Source organism: Oncorhynchus mykiss, chromosome 16, assembly GCF_057628025.1.
Source record: "Oncorhynchus mykiss isolate SJ-2025 chromosome 16, ASM5762802v1, whole genome shotgun sequence".
In the NCBI taxonomy this organism is placed as follows: domain Eukaryota; kingdom Metazoa; phylum Chordata; class Actinopteri; order Salmoniformes; family Salmonidae; genus Oncorhynchus; species Oncorhynchus mykiss.
The window spans coordinates 44496721-44522965 of record NC_143037.1 but is presented as its reverse complement, the minus strand read 5'-3'; the positions used below and the strand labels follow the sequence as shown (position 1 = coordinate 44522965).

Here is a 26245-nt window from a genome sequence, read left to right as displayed (position 1 = left end):
ACTCATTTTTCCTCCCACCTTCTACCCCCACCCCTCTCAGGTGTCTGTTGAGTCAGATGTAGGCTACTCCTATTATTTCCTCCTCTCACAAAATATAGACTACAATGACTGCATGCCCTCCACACTTTTCAACCACCTAATGAATGCTGCAGTATCTGGGAAACTCCGTTTGTGTCCAAGGCCTATGGTAGCAAACAGTTTTCCCATAGGGTAAATCAAGGGCACAAGTCGTCACTAGCTCAGATAGTGACATACTGTGTCCAGGACAATTCATATTGTGGGAACAACTATTTACAATATCTCATTGGTTCCTTTTATCAGGGAGCACCACTGCCTCTTGAAACACGTCTCTGTACACAGACAAACCTATTCGATATCACAAAATATGATTTTATGATTCTGATGTGGAATTGGTTTCACAGCTTGTCAGTCTTTCTCATGGCTAGCTTTGATTGGCTCACTGAAGTTACCGGTGTCTGATGTCAGTAGGAAGCGCCATACATTTGCAACGTTTTTCTACTGTAAAGTTTTGGAGTCTTACCAAATGAACACAAGTGCCTTTGAATTAATTATTTAAACACATACTGGACAAATGGTAAGCAATGTACAAGAATAGTGGTATGCTGTGTAGCCACCGCTCTAGCAAGTGAGTTCACAAGCCAGTAACGTTAGTAGCTAGGGAATCTATTTGTCCGATGTGAGCTAGCTAGCTAGTATGCTACGTAGGTAACGTTAGCTACTGAAGCGTTGCTCAAATTGTTTTGCTAATACCGGTAACGTTAGGTGCCGCTAGCTAAATAGCTTAGGTTAATTGATATACACCTTTATGGGGTTAGTGTTCCTACACAGCCATATCTCCATGTTGCGCTTGTTTACGGAAAATATGAGGCGACCACCTCTGCTAATTAGCTATCTAGCAGGCTCCAAACACCCGTGTGCAAGTTTGACTTGGGAAGTTTAGTTTCGTTGGCTGGGGGCACCCATAGCTGTATGGACCTGTGAAAAACTACTAGAGTAAGTGCCTATTTTATTTAAAGGATTCTTTCTCGCTGATGAAAGATAAGGGCCATATGTTTCGAAAGCCATATCGCATGGGATGATTATTGACGTTCCTAAAAGTTGAACAAAGCGTCGAGATTGAAGTTCACATGAGCTTTGTCGTGGGCGACGCTAATGACTGAAAACTAGGGAGAAGGCAGAATGCTTGATAGAGTTTTCAAAAGCTAAGGGTTTCCCAAAATTCTCTATAGAGTGCACGCGCTTAGCATGAACACAAGTCATTATATTGTATTCTGATTGTCAAACAAACCATTTAAAGAAGTGCATGTTAGTCCACTCCAAAATAATTACAGCATCCAAACTGCATGTAGCCTATACTCGCGCCATTTGATGAATGGAAATAGACATCTGTTACAAAACAAAAAGTGTGCCTAATGTCATTCAGTGATTGACATTGATTAGGCCTACATTAAATGATGCGTATTGTATGACAAATGTACCTTTTTTGTAGCCTGAAAAGTCGGGACACCTGAAATGGGGCTGAAACTGTTCGAGGAAGACAGGATGGACACCCTAACACATGGTCAATTTACTAGGCTAGTAGTCTACAATATGTATTACCATGAACTTCTAACAGGCCTACCATTAGCCAGTGATGTAGTGGTAAAACAAGTGGTGGGTAAACTCTGATTGCTGGTCAAAGAAAAAAAACACTCCCAATAGTTCAATGCATTTATCAGACAAAGGTGTGTCATCATCATTTACTTGAGTTTACCCTCCACTAGGCTTAAAAAAGTATATATATTTCACCTTTAAAGAGGTAGGCTAGTTGAGAACAAGTTCTCATTTACAACTGCGACCTGGCCAAGATAAAGCAAAGCAGTGCGTCAAAAACAGCAGTTACACATGGGATAAACAAATGTACAGTCAATAACACAATAGAAAAATATGTATACAGTGTGTGCGCAAATGAAGTAAGGAGGTAAGGTAATAAATAGGCCAATAGGGGCGAAGTAATTACAATTTAGAATTTTACACTGGAGTGATATGTGCAGATGAGGATGTGCAAGTAGAAATAGTGCAAAAAATAAATAAATATGGGGATGAGGTAGGTAGTTGATTGGATGGGCTATTTACAGGTGGGCTGTGTACAGCTGCAGCGATCGGTAAGCTGCTCTGACAGCTGACGCTTAGTTAGTGAGGGAGATGTATACAGTGGGGCAAAAGTATTTAGTCAGCCACCAATTGTGCAAGTTCTCCCACTTAAAAAGATGAGAGGCCTGTAATTTTCAACATAGGTACACTTCAACTATGACAGACAAAATTAGAAGAAAAAATCCAGAAAATCACATTGTAGGATTTTTAATGAATTTATTTGCAAATTATGGTGGAAAATAAGTATTTGGTCTATAACAAAAGTTTATCTCAATACCTTGTTATATACCCTTTGTTGGCAATGACAGAGGTCAAATGTTTTCTGTAAGTCTTCACAAGGTTTTCACACACTGTTGCTGGTATTTTGGCCCATTCCCCCTTGCAGATCTCCCCTAGAGCAGTGATGTTTTGGGGCTGTTGCTGGGCAACACGGACTTTCAACTCCTTCCAAAGATTTTCTATGGGGTTGAGATCTGGAGACTGGCTAGGCCACTCCAGGCCCTTGAAATGCTTCTTACGAAGCCACTCCTTCGTTGCCTGGGTGGTGTGTTTGGGATCATTGTCATGCTGAAAGACCCAGCCACATTTCATCTTCAATGCCCTTGCTGATGGAAGGAGGTTTTCACTCAAAATCTCATGATACATGGCCCCATTCATTCTTTCCTTTACACAGATCAGTCGTCCTGGTCCCTTTGCAGAAAAACAGCCCCAAAACATGTATCTACCCCCATGCTTCACAGTAGGTATGGTGTTCTATGGATGCAACTCAGCATTCTTTGTCCTCCAAACACGACGAGTTGAGTTTTTACCCAAAATTTTGGTTTCATCTGACCATATGACATTCTCCCAATCTTCTTCTGGATCATCCAAATGCTCTCTAGCAAACTTCAGACGGGCCTGGACATGTAATGGCTTAAGCAGGGGGACACGTCTGGCACTGCAGGATTTGAGTCCCTGGCGGCGTAGTGTGTTACTGATGGTAGGCTTTGTTACTTTGGTCCCAGCTCTCTGCAGGTCATTCACTAGGTCCCCCCGTGTGGTTCTGGGATTTTTGCTCACCGTTTTTGTGATCATTTTGACCCCACGGGGTGAGATCTTGCGTGGAGCCCCAGATCGAGAGAGATTATCAGTGGTCTTGTATATCTTCCATTTCCTAATAATTGCTCCCACAGTTGATTTCTTCAAACCAAGCTGCTTACATATTGCAGATTCAGTCTTCCCAGCCTGGTGCAGGTCTACAATTTTGTTTCTGGTGTCCTTTGACAGCTCTTTGGTCTTGGCCATAGTGGAGTTTGGAGTGTGACTGTTTGAGGTTGTGGACAGGTGTCTTTATACTGATAACAAGTTCAAACAGGTGCCATTAATCCAGGTAATGAGTGGAGGACAGAGGAGCCTCTTAAAGAAGAAGTTACAGGTCTGTGAGAGCCAGAAATCTTGCTTGTTTGTAGGTGACCAAATACTTATTTTCCACCATAATTTGCAAATAAATTCATAAAAAATCCTACAATGTGATTTAATGGCATTTTTTCCCTCATTTTGTTTGTCATAGTTGAAGTGTACCTATGATGAAAATTACAGGTCTCATCGTTTTAAGTAGGAGAACTTGCACAATTGGTGGCTGACTAAATACTTTTTTGCCCCACTGTATTTACCACTACATTTTAAACAAATAGGAGAATGGTTAAATTAGCATTATTTAGAGACACCCCAAAGTTTGACTTTTGTTGCGTTTAAGGGAGCTAGAGTCTCATTCAGGGGCTCTGAGCCCCTCCTGGCTCCCCTGTAATTTGCACCTTGCTCACCTAGGTTTCTACCAATTAGCTTCCAAGTAGAGAATTTGACTCACCCTTTCACCCCTCCCTCAAATACAGGGGTAACCAACCCATCTTCTGGAAAGCTACTGAGTGTGCTGGTTTTCACACTAGCCCTACCTGAACTCACTGGATTTAGCCAATCCTGACCTCAAGTCAAGATGGATGACATCAACCTACACTACAGGTTCCTGAACTGGCGGAGGAGGATCAGAGACGTGCGTGCTGTACACTTTCAGGAGCGCTACAAAAGAATGCTGAAGAATGGAGACACACTCAGGTGAGCCTGTTATGAATGGCAAGAGGGTTCCCAGCGGATCCACAAGTTTGAAATGTCATCACAACGAGATTGCAATTAATTATGGTTGTAAACTGGTTGAAGATTACAACTCTCCCCATGCCCATGTATTAGGCTACACATTGACAGTGCCTTCAGAAAGTATTCACACACCTTGATTTCTTTGACATTTTGTTGTGTTACAGCCTGAATTTAAAATGGATTAAATTTAGATTTTTTTTCACTGGCCTACACACCAATACTCCATAATGTCAAAGTGGAATTATGTATTAATTCAAAATGAAATGTCGTAACTATTTCAACCCCTTTGTTATGGCAAGCCTAAATAAGTTTAAAATAGCTTAACAAGTCACATAAGTTGCATGGATTCATGCAACTTAGTAGTGTTTAACATGATTTTTGCATGGCTACCGCATCTCTGTACCCAACATATAAACTCAGCAAAAAAAGAAACGTCCTCTCACTGTCAACTGCGTTTATTTTCAGCAAACTTAACATGTGTAAATATTTGTATGAACATAACAAGATTCAACAACTGAGACATAAACTGAACAAGTTCCACAGACATGTGACTAACATAAATGTATTAATATGTCCCTGAACAAAGCGGGAGGGTGTCAAAATCAAAGTAGCAGTCAGTATCTGGTGTGGTCACCAGTTGCATTAAGTACTGCAGTGCATCTCCTCATGGACTGCACCAGATGTGCTAGTTCTTGCTGTGAGATGTTACCCCACTCTTCCACCAAGGCACCTGCAAGTTCCCTGACATTTCTGGGGGGAATGGCCCTAGCCCTCACCCTCCGATCCAACAGGTCCCAGACATGCTCAATGGGATTGAGATCCGGGCTCTTTGCTGGCCATGGCAGAACACTGACATTCCTGTCTTGCAGGAAATCACACACAGATCAAGCAGTATGGCTGGTGGCATTGTCATGCTGCAGGGTCATGTCAGGATGAGCCTGCAAGATAGTAAAATAGTCTGGGGAACCATTTGACTAGATGTTCAGGAGTCTTATGGTTGGGGGTAGAAGCTGTTTAGAAGCCTCTTGCACCTAGACTTGGCGCTCCGGTACCGCGTAGCAGAGAGAACAGTCTATGACTAGGGTGGCTGGAGTCTTTGTCAATTTTTTCGGGCCTCTGACACTGCCTGGTATAGAGGTCCTGGTTACTGGGCCATTCGCACTCCCCGCTGTAGTGCCTTGCGGTCGGAGGCCAAGCAGTTGCCATACCAGGCAGTGATGCAACCAGTCAGGATGCTCTCGATGGTGCAGCTGTAGAACCTTTTGAAGATCTGAGGACCCATGCCAAATCTTTTCAGTTTCCTGAGGGGAATAGGCTTTGTCGTGTCCTCTTCACGATTGTCTTAGTGTGTTTCAGGAGCGGGACAAGACACCCTCTTTTTGACTGATGACTGATATAAGGGCATATATGTGAGGCCTATCTGGCTTATATAATTATGATGATCATAGTGTATTTTCTTAGTCCAAGTGAAGTGACACAGAATGGTCATAATGCTTCATGACAGTGTCATAAAGTGTATTTAAGTTATTTAAAATATGATTAAGAAAAAAAACAAGCAAAGGGAAACTTCTTGGGAGGGAAAAAAAACTGAATTTTAATGAATGTGGTTGTTGACACTCTTATATAGGTGTCATAACCAGCCACATAAAATAATGCAATGTATGTCACAACAGGTGTAAATATTTGCAGGTGCAAGGTGCTTAACTTGAATTTGACACTCTGAAATTCAAGTACTGGAATACCTTGAAAATCTGATGTTTTGGCAAGATGGTATTTAAAAAGTACAGATAAATGATCAAATATGTTAATATGAAAAAGATTAGAAAAATGTATTGGTCTTGCAAATTCATTTCCAGGCAGACTACCGAATTTTATTTCTTCACGTGTTACGCGCTCTGGTTGCCAGGCAATCCTGCTCATTCCATCCATGCCACTCAGCCAGGCAGGTACATAACTGACTGATTAGGCGAACATCCCATCGATAGTTAAAATTCCGGGCAGATGTAAATTCCAGCCTGCCTGGTAGGATATTGATGTTTATGAATGGTTTTACCAGACCCGTCCAGGGATGTAGAGGGTAAACGCTGTTCAGGCACCTTTTTATTTGTGAAATAGCGTTTACTCACCTTTTTAAAAATTGAGTTATCGTTTACCCGCATATTATTGCGTTCCCAGCGTTGATCAATGCTCAAAGGCTTCTTGATATGAGTTCTAATTGCGCTTACATTTGCGAAAAAGTGGAATCCTGAATGATTCATGTATGCTCGTTATATCCTCCTGCTCCTCCACCTTTGCCTTGTTAGCGGCACATTCACTCTCCACTCTGCCCACGACATAGGCCGAGAGGTGAAACGAACTACCTCAGCCCAGACCTACAGTGGCAGAGAGACGCCGCTCACAGTGGGATTTTTTTTAACACCCCTTGACTCTTGCCACCAAAAAACTGTTTTTCGAAGACTTAGTGTACAACTGGTAAATAGGCGCTGATATTTCAGTCAGACAGATGTCTAGTTAACTAGCTAGGTAGCTCAAGGGCTCTGGCTGATAGCCAGGAGCTAGCTGGTTAGACGGATTAAGTTAGAATCTAACGTTGAACGGAGCCTGATCTCAACAGGAGCAGTCGACAGAAATGAAGCTAGCTATAATCAAAACATGGACTACTATAAGTTATCACAACAAAATACGTTTTCTTTACAGTGAGTAGCGAGACAGAGTGGTGAGTGAGGGCTAAATCAAATTAATCGCGAAAGAGCATTGCTTTGGGTAGGCAAAGAAGTTGACTTGCTTTCTAGTTTGAAGAACATGACGCTTTTGATGACGTTGACGCTCGCGGCACGTCTGTTTTCTGTAATTTACTACCGTGCATTCTAATTCCAGCGTGTACACGCTTGTTCGCGTTCCGTTTGGCCTTCTGGCTTCAATAAAGGAGATACACAGAAAGTTGAAACATTGAAGCAAGCAGGGAGAAAGGTTAATAGTACAGTTGTTCCCGAACTTGGGGTCTGGGACCCATGTGGGGTCCCCTAAAATGTAAATAGGGTTCCGTGAGTTAGAGAATCTTTCATTTTATCAAACACATTAATAGCTTGTTTCTCTTCAAATTGCTATAGAATACAGCAAATATTAGTGCTGGAAAAAGTACTTAAGTCCTTGAATTTGACTTGTCACTGTCGGTAAGATCCATGTATATGGGTCATAGTGTTATTACCATATTATGACAGGTTATGTCAGCTGTTATGACATGGTTATGACCGTACTGGGTGTCAAGTATAGTGTTTCCGTAGTTTCAGTGTCCCTTCTGTTCATATTCATTCATGTCATGAGGTCTGTCATGATACACAGTGATTGAAATCATTGAAAACATTTTAGGGGATACTCGGTACACCACTAACTAATTTCTAGCACATGATCTGAACATTTGACTCACCCGCCCCAAAAACAATGAACGTCCTACTGACCCAAGCATAGTAATATTGATGTAGTCATGCTCTGGTATTTGAACAAAACAAGATGACAGCAACAGAGTTAGCAAGAGCCCAAACTGAGCTGGGACCACCTGGCCCATAATGCAGTTCATCAAAGTGTTAGGCTAATGCATCATTATACTGTCTCGGCGAAAAACGGGTTCCTCCCCAAGCTGTGCGACACAAAACACTGAAAAGGGACAGTTCTGTAACTCAATATGCCAACTCAGTAAAAACAGGGTTGTCCTATGAAAAGATGGTACAGATAGGCTATACGGGGCAATTCCGACTCGAGTTCAGCGTGCGTAAATTAAATGTGATTCTCTTTCTATGCACTTTTTTCTTTTCTCGTATTCTGACCTTGAACTTAAGCATGAGAATAGCATGCTATTCACCTGCTATTCGTTTGGGGGTGAAGATAAATCAAGGTGTGGCGGTGGTGTTTCTACAGATACACCGTATTCTGACCGTGACTTAATTCCCTCATAATTCCACCCCCTTCATGCGAGAGGAAACCATAAGGTCCAAGCGGTTCCAAGTGGAAAAAGCAGCCCCTTCATTTCTTTCCAACTGTTCATCTGGGTAAGAGGGTGGGCTCTAGAACATCCTATCAGCCAATCAGGGCTGTGTATCTAAATCTCTTCAAATTAGTTTCCTACAGCCAATACGATCAGACTGAGCATTTCAAGGGCCAAAGGAGGCTCAGGGAAATAAATGATAAAACATATGTTTTGGAGTTATTTTCATTAGTCCTTTACGCTTGTAAACCGAATGTATACAGGTTGAAAATTGCAGATTTGGGCACTGATAATCAAGATGACAAATATGGGATTTCATGGCACCTTGGTAGTCTATACCTGCAAAATTATCCATAATTATTAGTTTTAAGAGTTTTTAAAAAAAAATGTAATGCACATTGTTATTATCAACATTTTAGTTTATTTGATAGCTTATCAAGTAAAGCACACTGGAATTGGTGTTTTTATCATCAATGTTATATTTGTTAACATATTTCGCTATTTCTCCAACCTTTTCAATCAACTAGCAAATAGTTTAGATTCAAATACCAGCCTAGGTAGATCTTTCTAGATCCTCATCTACTGGACCAAAATATTCAGAAATGGCAGCAGCCTTCATTCACTACACACACAAGGATTCCTCCTGAAGTTTTGCACAGATTAAAACATCACTGTGTAAGGTGTTTAAGAACAGCCTCTTTCAATACAGGCTCTTATGGGAAACATGCAGATGACTAGGGTGTAGGAGACTAATTAAGAAACAAAAGTATATTGTGCACATTCGTATTGAGAGCAATACAGCACCGGAGTTGGGTTCGTAATGGACAGCTATTTCTGCAGGCTGACCCTCAGGCAAATGACGTCACCCACTCCAAGTCTATACAGTCCATACAGAGCGCAGTTGATCAACAAACATGTAATGAAACGGTTTCCAGCGTTTTGCACTCTACTATGTCTAGTCCTTAACAAACAATTCTCTTTTGTATGAGTTCATCTTAGACAATGAATTTTACATTACCTGTTTCACTGAAGCAAGAGGAGGACTTTTACCAACTAAATGAGGCAGCTCTGCCTGGATATAAATACATTGAAAAGGCACACAAGGCCTCCATCGGACGTAATGGAGGCCATGCTGTTTTATACAGAGACTGCTTTATTTGAAACCAATTGACTGCTGCTGATTTTCAGTCTTTTGAGTGCCTTGCTTTTTAGACAAGCACCTAATTTATGTGTACGTTTTCTGAAATATTAACCTCTGCATGCCCCACCTTCTCCAGTGTGATTTTGGGTGACTTTAACATCCATATTGACTCACCAAAGTGATGTATTGCTGCTGATTTCCTCAACTTGCTGGACTGTCTAAACCTTGTGCAACATATTAATGTTACCAACCACAACCGTGGACACACATTAGACATCATTATTACTGGAGATGTCCCTGTATCTGACCACAAGGCTGTGACATTATCTCTGATGGCACCCACTCCGCTCCACCGCCCAAAGAGGACCATTAAATAAAAAAAACAACGAATCCCTCTTCCTGGAACACATTCAGCCCACCTTTGAGTCTGACTGCAGTGAGCTGGTACTCAGCGACATGGTCAACCTGTATAACAGCACTCTAAGAACTACCCTGAACATCCTTGCTCCTGAAAAAAACGCAAATTAACCGTCCAATGCTCTTCACCCTGGTTCACTGATGAACTGTGCGGAATAAAGAGTCATGGCCGTAAGCTTGAGAAGCGCTGGTGGAAGGATGGCCTCACTGTCCCATTGCTGGCCTACAAAGACCACCCAACAAGCTACTCTGCTGCCCTAAAAGCAGCAGGATCAGTCTTCTACTGCTGCCTTCTACCATGATTGACACAAACAAAACTAACCTCAGAACCCTGTTCTCAACCTGTTCTCAACCTTCTCAGAGTAAGGTTGACAACATTAGAACAAACATCATGGCTTCCAAAACAACCTGCACCCCACCTCCTGAGCCCCCAACGCAGTCTGCCCCTCCCCTCAGCAACATAAACCACTATGCAGTCAATCATCTTTAAAATGAAGGTCACCACTTGCTCCCTTGACCCTATCCCTACTCCAAACCTGCTCATCTAGCCTGCTTCAGTTTGATACCACCCTCCTCAACAAGTCCCTGCTGACCGGGGAGATACCATCACTCTTCAAAACCGCTGCAGTCACCCCCTTATTGAAGAAACTCAACCTTGACCATGACATCCTATCCAACTACAGGCCTATCGCCAACCTCCCCTGCTTATCGCCAACCTCCCCTTCCTATCAAAAGACTGGAAAAAGTAGTTGCAAACCAGCTTCAATCCCATCTGTCTGCCAATCCGCTGTACAAAGTTTTTCAGTCTCTCTTCTGGCCCTTGCACCGAAACAGCTCTGGTGAAAGTTACCAATTACCTGCTGATGGCTGCAGATTCTGGATCAGCTAGCCTTCTTCTCCTCTTAGAACTGCTCTGAATTGGTTATCTTCCTACCGCTCCAATGGGAATTAATACATTACGATTGGAGAGTCCAGATCTGAGAATTCTTCAGTCACGTGGTGTCCCACAGTGGTCTGTTTTGGGGCCTATTCTGTTCCTTATCTACATGCTCCCTCTCGGCCGAACATCAACTTCCACTGCTACGCTGATGATACCCAAGTATATATTAACACCAAACCGGACACCATCTCAGCCCTAGCAAAATGTAGCAGCTGCATAGATGACATCAGGGCATGGATATAGAGAACTTCCTTCAGCTGAACAGCAGAAATCCTGAAGCTATGCTTATTGGGACACCCAAGCAGGTCCCCAATGCTGCCCTACAGTTGATGGCCAAGACGCCCATCTGTCCTTTGTCATCTCTCCAACCTGGGAGTCAAGATTGATACTTCTGTCTTTGATGCCCATATAAAACATCTGCAAAACATAATTTTTCCATCTGAGAAACAATGCCCAGCTCAAACATTTTCCCTCCCAGCCAGATGCAGAGAAACTTGTCCACGTCTTCAACTTCTCCTGGCTTGATTACGGCAACACTCTGTTCGGGGACCCTTGTAGCCTCTGAAGCGATTTGGCTAGAACTCTGCCAGAGTACTGATCAGGACCAAGAAGTCAGCCCACATCTCCCCGTCCTTGCTGAACTCCACTGGCTACCGGTCAACAATAGGGTTGACTTTAATCTTCCTAATGTTTATAACCTCAAATGGATTGGGTCCTACCTACATCAGGGACCACATTTCTATCAATGTTAGAAGGGAGTTTCTCGAGCAACTCCCTACTTATTCAATTCCCCAAGACACATCTCCGTACTATGGGGGACCGAGCCTTCTGCTCCCTTGCGAGGGGCCTATGGAATGTTCTCCCTGATCATCTGAGAGCCGCTCCATCAATCAGAACTTTTAAGGGCCCTTAAAACACATTTCTACAGACTCTTTCCTATAGTCCTAATCTGGAAAGTCCCTTTAGGATGTATTGCTATTTCCTGCCTTGATTCTAAATGTATGATGTTTTATATTGTAATTGAATTGTTATTGTTTACTATGTTGAGAACACTACTGAATATATTATTATAAATGCCTAAATTGGAACGCAGTGCATGTACAGTAACATGCTATACATGATGTCAGAGCTCTGGCTCTGCGCTTCACAGTGCTGTATGGGCTTCGACTGAAAGCTGTTCTGAATTTGAGCACCTTGTGCGACAGACAGTAAGTCGCCCCCATCACTCCTGCTAATTGGGCAACTTTTGAAAATGTTTTGTTGTCTGAGGGAAATGCTGTACATTTAAGAGGACTATGTATTTTGAAAGATGAGACGTTGAGGATTATAGTAAATACCACTTTGATGTCGTACAAGCAAGCCTTACACCCGTGAGTCCAAATGGGAACTTCACATTTCCATATCATAGACAAGATGGCGCCGATAGACGTCGTCACCTGGTTCCTAGCTCCTAAGAAACTTTGGAGTATTTTTTAAATATTTTTTATTACTGCACAGTTGGAGCTAGGAAGACAAGCGTTTCGCTGCACCTGCAATAACATCTGCTAAATATGTGTATGCGACCAATACAATTTTAGTTGATTTCATAAAGCTCATGTCATATACAGTGTCAATGTTTATGATCACTTTGTTTGATGTACTGCATGAGGGCTTTAAAGACTTGTGATTGTTTAATTGAATGTGTTTGAGCTTTATGAAACTCTTTGCATGTAGGCCTATCTGATAGTCTTGAATTAAAATATGGTGCTTCTATTACAGGGCTGGGCAACTGGTGCCCCCCCCCCCCCCCCCCCAAATATATATTTTCACTTTTTTTGAAACTCCGTCGTGTTCTCAACTTACTGTTGAGTTAGAGTAGTAGAATACACAAGGTGACATTTTGAAATGTGTTTTTTTTCTGTTTTAGTGTCAGTCACTGAAAGTCATTCAATTAGCCCATGTCAGCAATTTCTTTTTAGATTGGGAAGTTGGTCTAGCCAGCTATCTAAACCAGGGGTATTCAACCTATTGCTCAGTGACCCCGCCCAGAGAATCCGGTGACCCAGGGACCCCCATGTTAGCAAAGTGTTAGTTTTTTTCCATATGTCCTATCCACTGAATTATAATGGCAAGGACAAGTAATCAACATTTTAAAATGAATTGATTTGGTAGATTGATTTTCATTATTTTGACCTCCCCACATAATTGGATGAAGTATAAACTCTAACAGCCAATTAGCTAGAAAGTTAACTCCAAACTAGGGCCCTGACAATAATAGAATTTGGGGTAACGATTAATTGGCATTCAAATGGGCACAGTTGTCATAATTGTCATTTTTTGTTAATGTTTTGTGCTTGTAATGCCACTTTGAAAGACATACAGTGCCTTTGGAATGTATTCAGACCCCTTGACCTTTTCCACATTTTGTTACCTTACAGCCTTATTCTAAAATGGATTAAATCATTTTTTCCCCTCATCCATCTACACACAATACCCAATAATGACAATGCAAAACAGGTTTTTAGAAATGTTTGCTAAGCTTGGCACACCTGTAATTTGGGGAGTTTCTTTCATTCTTATCTACAGATCCTCTCAAGCTCTATCAGGTTGGATGTGGAGTGGATGTGGAGTGTTGCTACACAGCTATTTTCAGGTCTCTCCAGAGATGTTCGATGGGGTTCAAGTCCGGGGTCAAGCTGGGCCACTCAAGGACATTCAGAGACTTGTCCTGAAGACACTTGTCATGGCTGTGTGCTTAGGTTTGTTGTCCTGTTGGAAGATGAACCTTCGACCCAGTCTGAGGTCCTGAGATCCTTTCATCAAAGATTTATCTGTACTTTGCTCCATTCATCTTTTGCTCGATCCTGACTAGTCTCCCAGTCCCTGCCGCTGAAAAACGTCCCCACTGCATGATGCTGTCACCACCATGCTTCACTTTAGGTATGGTGCCAGATTTCTTCCAAATGTAACGCTTGGCATTCAGGCCAAAGAGTTCAATCTTGGTTTCATCAGACCAGATGATATCATTTATCATGGTCTAAAGAGTCTTTAGGTGCCTTTTGGCAAACTCCAAGTGGCTGTCATGTATCTTTTACTGAGGAGTGACTGCCGTCTGGCCACTAACATGAAGGCTTGATTTGGTGCTGCGGAGATGGTTGTCCGTATGGAAGTTTCTCCCATCTCCACAGAGGAACTCTGGAGTTCTGTCAGAGTGACCACCGGGTTCTTGGTCACCTCCCTGTCCAAGGCCCTTCTCCCCCGATTGCTCAGTTTGCCCGGGCGGCCAGCACTAGGAAGAGTCTTGGTGGTTCCAATCTTCTTCCTTTTAAGGAGGATGGAGGCCACTGTGTTGTTGGGGACCTTCAATGCTGCAGAAATGTTTTGGTTCCCTTCCCTAGATCTGTGCCTCGACACAATCCCATCTCGGGGCTCTACGGACAATTCCTTCGACATCATGGCTTGGTTTTTGCTCTGACATGCACTGTCAATTGTGGGACCTTTATATAGACTGGGTGTGTTCCTTTCCAAATCATGTCCTTTCAATTGAATTTAGCACAGGTGGACTCCAATCAAGTTGTATAAACATCTTTACCACAGTATAAACAACATTTACCACAGGTGGACTGGAAACAGGATGCCCTTGAGCGGAATTTCGAGTCCCATAGCAAAGGGTCTGAATACTTATGTATTTTCAATACATTCGCAAACATTTCTAAGAACCTGTTTCCAGAAACAGGTTTTTAGATTTTTTTGCAATTAAAATAAATAAATAATATATATATTATTTAAAAAATATATATTTTTAGAGAAAGGCTGTAACATAACTGGAAAAGGGGAAAGGATCTGAATAGTTTCCGAAGGCACTTTACCTAATAAATACAACTACGACATACAGTACTTAATACAACACAGCTTTGGTGACACCTCTGTCTCAAAAAATAATGATTTAGATTGTTTAGAAATGTTGGAAATTAAGCTTCTCCCAACTGTGCCGTTCTGCTTGTAAAATAATGTGAAAATGGAAAAACTGCTTTTTGTTAAGTGTTTCTACTGGAATATAACATTGAATCCCCCTTCTCCTAAAACTGAATATATTAAAACTATTATGACTATTATTATACGACAACTAAATTCAGCTTATGCCCCCCCAAAAGTGCCCCTGGCTCTTATCTCAAACTAGGATCTTCACCTTCTAATTGGCAGATGTCTGAGTGGAAGTGTTTCCTTGTTATTTCTCTTCAGCTATCAAGGGAACTCTGATGAGGTTGGCTGCTATGTGGCTCCCCGTCCCTTATCAAAGGGAAACTGCTACTTTGAGGTAAGTGTTAACACCTGTTTTATTTTCACCAATGATTAGTATCCTTAGATGATGATAGCCTTATCTTTTGAAATGTGTGTGCCTTGCACGCTTCTAAGCAGTTATTATTTTCAATTATACAATGGGTGGGTCTAATGCTAATAGGGGCAGCAGGTAGCCTAGTGGTTAGAGCATTGGGCCAGGCCAGTAACCGAAAGGTTGCTAGATCGAATCCCTGAGCTGACAAGGTAAACTTGTCATTCTGCCCCTGAACAAGGCAGTTAACCCACTGTTCCTAGGCCATCATTGTAAATAAGATTTTTTTCTTAACTGTCTTGCCTAGTTAAATAAAATAAAAAAATCCTGAATGCTGATTGGTTAAAATCGGATTCCAGCCGCTGTCTATTCCACAAGTTATCAACGGCTAAAGCTATGACGTTAAAATGCCTATTTACTCTGTTCCATTTGACTGTGCAATCCACTGTTTCATCAGCCAGGCAATTTATAAACTTGATCTCCACTATAAAAAACATCTAGACATTATCCAAACCTAATTGAGATGGTTCGGGATGAGTTGGAGCACAGAGTGAAGGAAAAGTAGAGCATATGTGGGAACTCCTTCAGGTGAAGTTGGTTTAGAGAATGCCAAGCGTGTGCAAAGGTGTCATCAAGGCAAAGGGTGGCTACTTTGAAGAATATCAAATGTAAAATATATTTTGAGTTGTTTAACACCTTTTGGGTTACTACATGATTCCATATGTTATTTCATAGTTTTGGTGTCTTCACTATTATTCTACAATGTATAAATAAATAAAAACCCTGCAATGAGTAGGTGTGTCCAAACTTTTGACTGGTGCTGTATGTATGGCAATAGAACAAATGACTGTCCATAGATACAGAACAAAAAGACTCAATGACTGTCAACCGAACCGATAGAACGAACGACCAGCCGGCTTGGGTAGAAACCTTATATTTGTGTTGGGAGTATGTCTTGTGGAAGGATGAAATAGTATGAATAAATTCATCAAAATAAAATTTTTCCATGAAAATATGCATATTATTATTTGAATATGTTGGTAACCAGTTGTATAAACGTGATAATGCCCTCGAAGCCGGTGTTTGGAGGATACACTACCATTCAAAAGTTTTTTGTTTTTGAAAGAAAAACACTTTGTCAATTTAAAATAACATCAAATTGATCAGAAATACAGTGTAGACATTGTTAATGTTGTAAATTACTATTGCTGGAAACAGCTGATTAAAAAAAAAGTTAATGTTTTATGGAATATCCACATAGGCGTACAGGGGCCCATTATCAGCAACCATCACTGTGTTCCAATGGCACGTTGTGTTTGCTAATCCAAGTTTTTCATTTTAAAAGGCTAATTGATCATTAGAAAACCCTTTTGCAATTATGTTAGCACAGCTGAAAACTGTTGTTCTGATAAGAAGCAATAAAACTGACCTTCTTTAGACTAGTTGAGTATCTGGAGCATCAGCATTTGTGGGTTCGAATACAGGCTCAAAATGGCCAGAAACAAAGGACTTTCTTCTGAAACTCGTCAGTCTATTCTTGTTCTGAGAAATGAAGGCTATTCCATGTGAAAAATTGCCAAGAAACTGAAGATCGGGTACAACCTTGTGTACTACTCCCTTCACAGAACAGCAAAAACTGGCTCTAACTAGAATAGAAAGATGAGTGGGAGGGCCCGGTGCACAACTGAGCAAGAGGACAAGTATATTAGTGTCTAGTTTGAGAAAAAGACGACTCGCAAGTCCTCAACTGACAGCTTCATTAAAAAGTACCCGCAAAACATCTGAACATCAACAGTAAAGAGGCGACTTGCTTGCCTTCTAGACAGAGTTGCAAAGAAAAATCCATATCTCGGACTGGCCAATTAAAATAAATTATTAAGATGTGCAAAAGAACACAGACACTGGACAGAGGAACTCTGCCTAGAAGGCCAGCATCCAGGAGTCGCCTCTTTCACAGCTTGTCTCCACGACTCCACAGCAAGTTGATAGTGGCTCTAGTTATCCAAATTTCCCTGATTAAAAAATAATAATAAAAAATTCAAGCAAATAAGCGATCAAATCCATGAGCCTTGAGGTATAGATTAAGAATAAAGGGTTTATAAGTAGTTGATAATTGTTTAAATGCTAGGCCTACTTACTGTATAACCCCTTTACAAATCCTTTTAAGTATGTAACATGTTACCATACTAAACTTAGGTTGTAAACTTAGCCTAATATGACAATATTATAACAGTGCAGTGTAATTTTATGCAGAAAGCTTTTCTTAGTAGCGTCAGTGCTAACATGTTGTTGAAAGTGATGTTCCTCATGCTCCTGACCTACATGAGATGTGTATGTGCGCAAGCTAGAGGCCATTTTCCAAGCAAGATACCAGAGTTTCTCAGAACCGGATCCCTTTTTATCAAAGAAAAGGGTAACCAAAATCATTCTCAAATGCTAGTCACAGTTGGAGTCTGATGGCTATCTGCAAGTTAGATTAAATGAGTTTGACATTTACAGTTAGAAGTTGAGAAGTGATCTTTAAAGAACTCCACATCCATACTTTATGTGATCCGGTTCTCAATTCTCATTCGGCATGACGCACATCCTGTGAAATTCCCCCAGATATTGAAAATTTGGGGGCATTCTTTCCCATAAAGGTCATTTGCCTTTCAGAGTATGCGTCACTAGTATCCTCATGTTTCCTCATTATGCTTTCACAAGGAAATTATTTCACCTTCGTCAGACACTGCCCCTGTGCACTCAAATCTAGGCCTATCTGTCTTCTGTGAATCCAGCAGAAGAACATCTGGGATTTGTGGCATTCCACTTATTTCAACATTTTATTTGAATTCCATTTCAATCCATTCAAAGTCCATTCCAATTTCATCAGCCTATCTAAGCCCAGCTGCGTCTGTGAATCTTTCATTCAGACATTTATAAGCTTTTAAGTACCTTCTACTAATGTATTTGAACCTGTCAAGTGTCAAGTGCAGTACAGCCAGTAATGTAAAAGCCTAGAGATTGAACTGAACTGATCAAAAAGTTTCCTCGAATGAGTGCGGAGGAGAACAGGTGAGTGAGACCTGGACTTTCACTCAAAAACCCAAGGAGTTCAGTTTCAGACTGTGAATAATCATGTGGGATCCAGCCCAGAATCTGGGTTCAAATAGTGTTTTCTTTCAAAAACTTAATGTGATTGAGCTTGCTTTTAGGACTATCCCATTGGTTCCTCTGCCAAAGCAGCGGCTACTCTTCCTGGGTTCCAAGCACATTAAGGCACATCACACAAAAAATATACCAACCACAAAAAATATACATCATACAACATCATTACACCACAACATTTCTACAACACAAAGTGTATAATAACTAGAGGTCGACCGATTAATCGGAATGGCCGATTTCAAATTTTCATAACAATCGGAAATCTGTATTTTTGGGCGCCGATTTGTATTTTTTAAATTTTTTTTGTAAAATGTAATTTTCAAATTGTATATTTATTTTTTGTACTTTTTATTTAACTAGGCAAGTCAGTTAAGAACACATTCTTATTTTCAATGACGGCCTAGGAACGGTGGGTTAACTTCTTTGTTCAGGGGCAGAACGACAGATTTTCACCTTGTCAGCTCGGTGGATCCAATCTTGCAACCTTACAGTTAACTCGTCCAACGCAATAACGATCTGCCTCTCTCTCGTTGCACTCCACAAGGAGACTGCCTGTTACGCGAATGCAGTAAGCCAAGGTAAGTTGCTAGCTAGCATTAAACTTATCTTATAAAAAACAATCAATCATAATCACTAGTTAACTACACATGGTTGACAATATTACTAGATATTATCTAGCGTGTCCTGCATTGCATATAATCTGACTGAGCATACAAGTATCTAAGTATCTGACTGAGTGGTGGTAGGCAGAAGCAGGCACGTAAACATTAATTCAAACAGCACTTTCGTGCGTTTTGCCAGCAGCTCTTCGTTGTGCGTCAAGCATTGCGCTGTTTATGACTTCAAGCCTATCAACTCCCAAGATGAGGCTGGTGTAACCAAAGTGAAATGGCTAGCTAATTAGTGTGCGCTAATAGCATTTCAAACGTCACTCGCTCTGAGCCTTCTAGTAGTTGTTCCCCTTGCTCTGCATGGGTAATGCTGCTTCGATGGTGGCTGTTGTCGTTGTGTTGCTGGTTCGAGCCCAGGGAGGAGCGAGGAGAGGGACGGAAGCTATACTGTTACACTGGCAATACTAAAGTGCCTATAAGAACATCCAATAGTCAAAGGTTAATGAAATACAAATGGTATAGAGGGAAATAGTCCTATAATTCCTATAATAACTACAACCTAAAACTTCTTACCTGGGAATATTGAAGACTCATGTTAAATGGAACCACCAGCTTTCATATGTTCTCATGTTCTGAGCAAGGAACTGAAACGTTAGCTTTCTTACATAGCACATATTGCACTTTTACTTTCTTCTCCAACACTTTGTTTTTGCATTATTTAAACCAAATTTGAGGCTAAATTGATTTTATTGATGTATTATATTAAGTTAAAATAAGTGTTCATTCAGTATTGTTGTAATTGTCATTATTACAAATAAATAAATAAATAAAAATTGGCCGATTTTAATCGGTATCGTCTTTTTTTGGTCCTCCAATAATCTGTATCGGCGTTGAAAAATCATAATCGGTCGACCTCTAATAATAATGCCATAAAACAATATTAATGTGTGTGCCTGTGTCTCTTTACAGTCTGTGTTATTCCATAAGGTGTAGTTTTCTGTTCTTTAGATTTGATTTTACTGCTCGCAAGAGTTACTTGATGTGGAATATAGTTCCTTGAAGTCATGGCTCTGTGCAGTAGTGTGTGTTTCCCGGAGTCTCGTCTGGATATGGGGAGTGTCCTGGGGCAAGAGACCCCTGGTGACATGTCTTGTGGGGTATGCATGGGTCTCTGAGCTTTGTGCTAGGTCGTTTGAACAGACAGCTTGGTGCTTTCAACATGTTAAAACCCCTCACAAAGACAAGTATTGATGCAGTCAATCTCTCCTCTACTTTGAGCCAGGAGAGATTGACATGTATGTCATTGATGTTAGCTCTCTGGGTATATTTAAGAGTCAGCTGTGCTGCTCTGTTCTGGGCCAACTGTAATTTGCCTATGTCTCTCTTGGTGGCACTTGATCATTTGACTGGGGAGTAGTCCTGGTGTGAACAAAACTAGGGCCTGTAGGACTTGTTTTGCTGAGCAATGTCAAGAAAGCAGAGAAGCGCTTTATTACAAACAGACCTCTCCCCATCTTAGCTACTGTTGCATCAATATGTTTTGACCATGACGGTTTACAATCCAGGGTTACTCAAAGCAGTTTAGTCTCCTTAAATTGCTCAATTTTCACATTCATTTCAAGATTTAGTTGATGTTTTAGTGAATGGTTTGTCCCAAATAAAATGTATTTAGTTTTTGAAATATTTAGTACTGTCTTATTACTTTCCACCCATTCTAAAACGGACTGCAGTTCTTTAGGTATTGCAGTGATTTAACTTGCTGTGGTAGCTGATGTGTATACTGTTTAGTCATCAGCATACATAGACACACAGGCTTTACTCAGAAACAGTGGCAGGTCATTAGTAAAGATTGAAAAAAAGTAAGGGGCCTAGACAACTGCCCTGGGGAATGCCCGACTCTACCTGGATTATGTTGGAGAGGCTTCCATTAATGAACACCATCTGTGTTCTGTTAAATAGGGAACTCTCAATCGACAATAAAGCATTTTCCCAGCAGCCTATTATGATCAATAATGTCAAAAGCTGCACTGAAGTCTGAAAAAACAACTCCTACTAGCTTCTCATACATTTCTTTCAGCCAATCATCAGTCATTTGTGTAAGTGCTGTACATGTTGAGTGCCCCTCCCTGCTTTGCTATTCTTCTGTAGTGGAATGACTTTTGCTTCCTTCCAGGCCTGAGGGCACTTACTGTTCTGTAGGCTTAGATTAAAGAGATGGCAAATAGGAGTGGCAATATAGTCCGCTATCATCCTCGGTACATTTCCATCCAGCCCCAGGTGGCTTGTCATTGTTGATTGACAACGATCATTTTTTCAATGCTTACACACTCGCTTAATGGATTTTTTTTTTTTTTTTACAATGCTTGTCTTTCATAATTTGAGTTATGAATGGCTGTGTAGGTTCAGAGGTTGTTGTTGGCATTGCCTAAGTTTGCTAATCTTGCAAATGAAAGTAGATGGCAATATCAGTTGGTTTTGTGATGAATGAGTCATCTGATTCAATGAAGGATGGAGTGAGTTTGCTTTTTACTATCATTCTTTATTAGGGCTTGGCGATATGGCCAAAATATAATTTGACAGTATTTTATGTTTTAGATTAATGCTAATTCAATTTTGCTTTATAAGTAGTGAGTGACACTAGGGTGGCAACACATACATTCTAAGTGATTCCAATGGGTCTTTCTTCATTCTGATTTGCTTTATTCTGTTCAGTTAAACTTCAACCCAAAATTATTTTCTGCATTTTAATCAATTACTGCATTTCCTACACTCATTTGAGATTGTTTCCACACTGCCACATAGGGCTGCATGATATTGGCAAAAGATCTTTGCCTTATTTTTAACCAAATGTTGCAATTGCGATTTGACTTGCGATTTATATTTAAAAAAACTTGTCATGGAAATGGAATGATTTATAATTCTATAGTTGGAACATAATAGTAGGCACTTTGAATACAGAGTTTCACATGACAACAAATAAAAATGCCAGGGAGGAGTTATTGTAACAGGGTAGGAACCAAAGTGTTGGTCAGTGTTTTTCCTAGGGGACCCTATAATCTTTGACTACATGAAATGTTTTATTTTAGCTACTTCATGTAGCTAACATATTCATGCTTCACCAAATCCTCTTTCGTTTAGAAGATACTGTCGCACAAACAACATGCTTATTTAGGCCTACACCATCACTGGTATCAGGCTGTATAGCTATCTACATTTGCTCTGACTCAGTACATTTATTAGCTAATGATTTAGCGTTAGTGGTTAACACGATGTAGCCACAGCTTACTAAGAAAACTAGATGTTTACAGATGCAAGAGACACAAACTAATAGTGAAATTATGGAACGCTTGTGGATTTATATTAAGACGCAAAGTGGAAACGGCATCGTTGTCATCAACATTGTTGTGCTGTATTGACTGAACACAACTGTCTCATGGTGAGCAACAACAAATGCGCTCCTTGAGTGACTGGGCAGGGCTAGGATTGTGTGAAAAGAGCGAGATGACTCAAGTAGCGGAGTAAATTATAGGCACTTTAGTATTGCCAGTGTAACAGTATAGCTTCCGTCCCTCTCCTCGCCCCTACCTGGGCTCGAACCAGGAACACATCGACAACAGCCACCCTCGAAGCATCATTACCCATCGCTCCACAAGGGGAACAACTACTCCAAGTCTCAGAGCGAGTGACGTTTGAAATGCTATTAGCGTGCACCCCGCTAACTAGCTAGCCATTTCACATCGGTTACACCAGCCTAATCTCGGGAGTTGATAGGCTTGAAGTCATAAACGGCTCAATGCTTGAAGCATTGTGAAGAGCTGCTGCTGCCTACACCATCACTCAGTCAGACTGCTCTGTCAAATATCAAATCATACTTAATCATAACATAATAACACACAGAAATACGAGCCTTTGGTCATTAATATGGTCGAATCCGGAAACTATCATTTCAAAAACAAAACGTTTATTCTTTCTGTGAAATAAGGAACCGTTCCGTATTTTATCTAACGGGTGGCATCCCTAAGTCTAAATATTGCTGTTACATTGAAGGTTGTACAATGTTATGTCATAATTCCGTAAAATTCTGGCAAATTAGTTCACAACGAGCCAGGTGGCCCAAACTGTTGCATATACCCTGACTCTGCGTGCAATGAACGCAAGAGAAGTGACACAATTTAACCTGGTTAATATTGCCTGCTAACCTGGATTTATTTTGGCTAAATATGCAGGTTTAAAAATATATACTTCTGTGTATTGATTTTAAGAAAGGCATTGATGTTTATGGTTAGGTACAGTCGTGCAACGATTGTGCTTTTTTCACAAATGCGCTTTTGTTAAATTATCCCCCGTTTGGCGAAGTTGGCTGTTTTTGTTAGGAAGAAATAGTCTTCACTCAGTTCGCAACGAGCCAGGCTGCCCAAACTGCTGCATATACCCTGACTCTGTTGCAAGAGAAGTGACACAATTTCCCTATTTAAAATAAATTCATGTTAGCAGGCAATATTAACTAAATATGCAGGTTTAAAAATATATATTTGTGCATTAATTTTAAGAAAGGCATTGATGTTTATGGTTAGGTACACGTTGGAGCAACGACAGTCCTTTTTCGCGAATGCGCACCGCATTGATTATATGCAACGCATGACGCGCTAGATAAACTAGTAATATCATCAACCATGTGTAGTTAACTAATGATTATGATTGATTGTTTTTTTTATAAGATAAGTTTAATGCTAGCTAGCAATTTACCTTACTTCTTACTGCATTCGCATAACGCTCCTCGTGGAGTGCAATGTAAGGCAGGTGGTTAGAGCGTTGGACTAGTTAACCGTAAGGTTGCAAGATTGAATCCCCGAGCTGACAAGGTAAATCTTTCATTCTGCCCCTGAACAAGGCAGTTAACCCATCGTTCGTAGGCCGTCATTGAAAATAAGAATGTGTTCTTAACTGACTTGCCTAGTTAAATAAAGGTATAAAAAAAAAAAAAAGAATCTGCCAAATCGGTGTCCAAAAATACAGATTTCCGATTGTTATGAAAACCAGTTGCATAGGGAGGTGTTCAGACCCAGGGTCCCAAGCTTGGTGACGAGCCTGGAGGGGACTATTGTGTTTAACGCTGATCTGTAGTCGATTAAACAGAATTCTCACACAGGTATTCCTTTTGTTTCGTTGGGTGATGGCAGTGTGGAGGGCACTTGAGATTACTAAGTCTGGGTCTGTTGGGGCGGTATGCAAATTGGAGTGGGTCTAGCGCAGGTTTCCTCAACTGATAACAAAAAAATAGAAGACTTGTTGGTAATAAGACTGTAAAAACACAAGCAAATCAGTTCCAAGAGATTTTTTATTTTAGAAATCTTTCCCAAACTTCCCACATATAAGAGAGAAATGTAAATGTAAGCCAGGTTTGTAAATATTTGTGTAAGTCAAATATTTGTTTTTTTTGGGCACAGTGGTCACGTTAACACAGAATTCAGCATTTTCTTTATCCAGAAAAAAATAATTATAAAACGCATAAGGAATATCTTGCTGAGTTTTGTTAACATTTCTTGTAGTTTCTGCTCAGTGTCAGACTCATTTTGTGCTTAATTTGGACTTCTCAAAGGGCTTTTGATCACTGGACAGGGCTCTGACTGATGTGTAGCTGCAGTGCCTTCAGAATGTATTCATGGTCTAAGGCACTGCATCGCAGTGTGCCACCAGAGACTCTGGGTTCGAGCCCAGGCTCTGTCGCAGCCGGCCGCGACTGGGAGGTCCATGGGGCGACGCACAATAGGCCTAGCGTCGTCCGGGTTAGGGAGGGTTTGGCCGGTAGGGATATCCTTGTCTCATCGCGCACTAGCGACTCGTGTGGCGGGCCGGGCACAGTGCACGCTGACCAGGTCGCTAGGTGTACGGTGTTTCCTCCGACACATTGGTGCGGCTGGCTTCCGGGTTAAGAAGCAGTGCGGCTTGGTTGGGTTGTGTTTCGGAGGACGCATGACTCTCGACCTTCGTCTCTCCCGAGCCCGTACGGGAGTTGTAGCGATGAGACAAGATAGTAACTACTAACAATTGGATACCACGAAATTGGGGAGAAAAGGAGGTAAAATAAAAAAGAAAGTATTCATACCCCTTGACTTATTCCACATTTTGTTGTTGTGGCCTAAATTCTAAATGTATTAAAGTTTTCTCACCAATCGATAGTCAATAACTAGGCCACTTAGTTCATTCAACGTCGTCTTGGTAAGCAACTCAAGGATATATTTGGCTTCGTTTTAGGCAAATGTATCTCCCAGTGTCTGATGGAAAGCAGACAACCAGGTTTTCCTTTAGGATTTTGCCTGTACTTAGCTCTATTCTGTTTCTTTTTATCCCCCCCAAAACTCCCTAATCCTTTCCAATTACAAGCATACCCATAATATGATTCAGCCACCACAATGCTTGAAAATATGAAGTGGTACTCAGTGATGTGTTGGATTTGCCCAAAACATAATGCTTTGTATTCAGGACATAGTTAATTTCCTTGCCACATTTTTTGCAGTTTTACTTTCGTGCCTTGTTAAAAACAGGATGCATGTTTTGGAATATTTTTATTCTGTACAGGCTTCCCTCTTTTCACTAGTAGTTGATCCATCCGGTCTTCTCCTATCCATTAAACACTAACTGTTTTAAAGTTGCCATTGGCCTCATTGTGAAATCCCTGAGCAGTTTTGTTCCTCTCCGGTATCTGAGTTAAGAAGGATGCCTGTATCTTTTACATTTATTTAACCTTTATTTAACTTGGCAAGTCAAGAACAAATTCTTATTTACAACAACGGCCTACCCCGGCCAAACCCGGACAACGCTGGGCCTATTGTGTGCCGCCCTATGGGACTCCCAATCACGGCCGAATGTGATACAGCCTGTATTTGAGCCAGGGACTGTAGTGACGCCTCTTGGGCTGAGATGCGGTGCCTTAGACAGCTGCGCCACTCGGGAGCTTTGTCGTGACTGGGTGTATCGATATACCATCCAAAGTGTAATTAATAACTTCACCATGCTCAAAGGGATATTCAATGTCTGCTTTTTATTTTTTTACCCATTTACCAGTAGGTACCCTTCTATGCGAGGCATTGGAAAATCTCCCAGGTCTTTGTGGTTGAATCTGTGTTTGAAATGCACTGCTCGACTGAGGGACCTTACAGATAATTGTACATGTATGTGTGGGGTACAGAGATGAGGTAGTAATTCAGATCATTTTAAACACCATCATTGCACACAGAGTGAGTCTATGCAAATGTTTACTCCTGATGCTTGCCATATCAAAGGGGTTGAAATACTTTTTGACTTCAGCTTTTCATCTTTAAAATGTCTAAAAATAATAAGGGGTATTGTATGTAGGTCAGTAACATAACATTTCAGTTTAATCCATTTTAAATTCAGGCTCTAAGACAAC

The 26245-nt window shown here is 41.0% G+C and overlaps 1 protein-coding gene across 6 annotated transcripts in view; it reads left to right on the top strand.

The window, feature by feature from the left end:
- The first annotated feature begins 444 nt into the window (after positions 1 to 444).
- Positions 445 to 26245, top strand: part of spryd3 (SPRY domain containing 3) — an 87653-nt gene continuing 61852 nt past the window's right edge. For 3 of the 6 annotated variants that reach the window (XM_021565957.3, XM_021565956.3, XM_090202844.1), the window contains exons 1-3: positions 475 to 595; positions 4026 to 4245; positions 14986 to 15061. In XM_021565957.3, the coding sequence (XP_021421632.1) occupies positions 4127 to 4245; positions 14986 to 15061 (195 nt within the window). In that variant the 5' untranslated portion in view covers positions 475 to 595; positions 4026 to 4126. Of the gene's footprint in view, positions 596 to 4025; positions 4246 to 14985; positions 15062 to 26245 lie in introns of all 6 variants that reach the window. The other 3 variants (XM_021565955.3, XM_090202842.1, XM_090202843.1) reach the window with 3 other exon arrangements.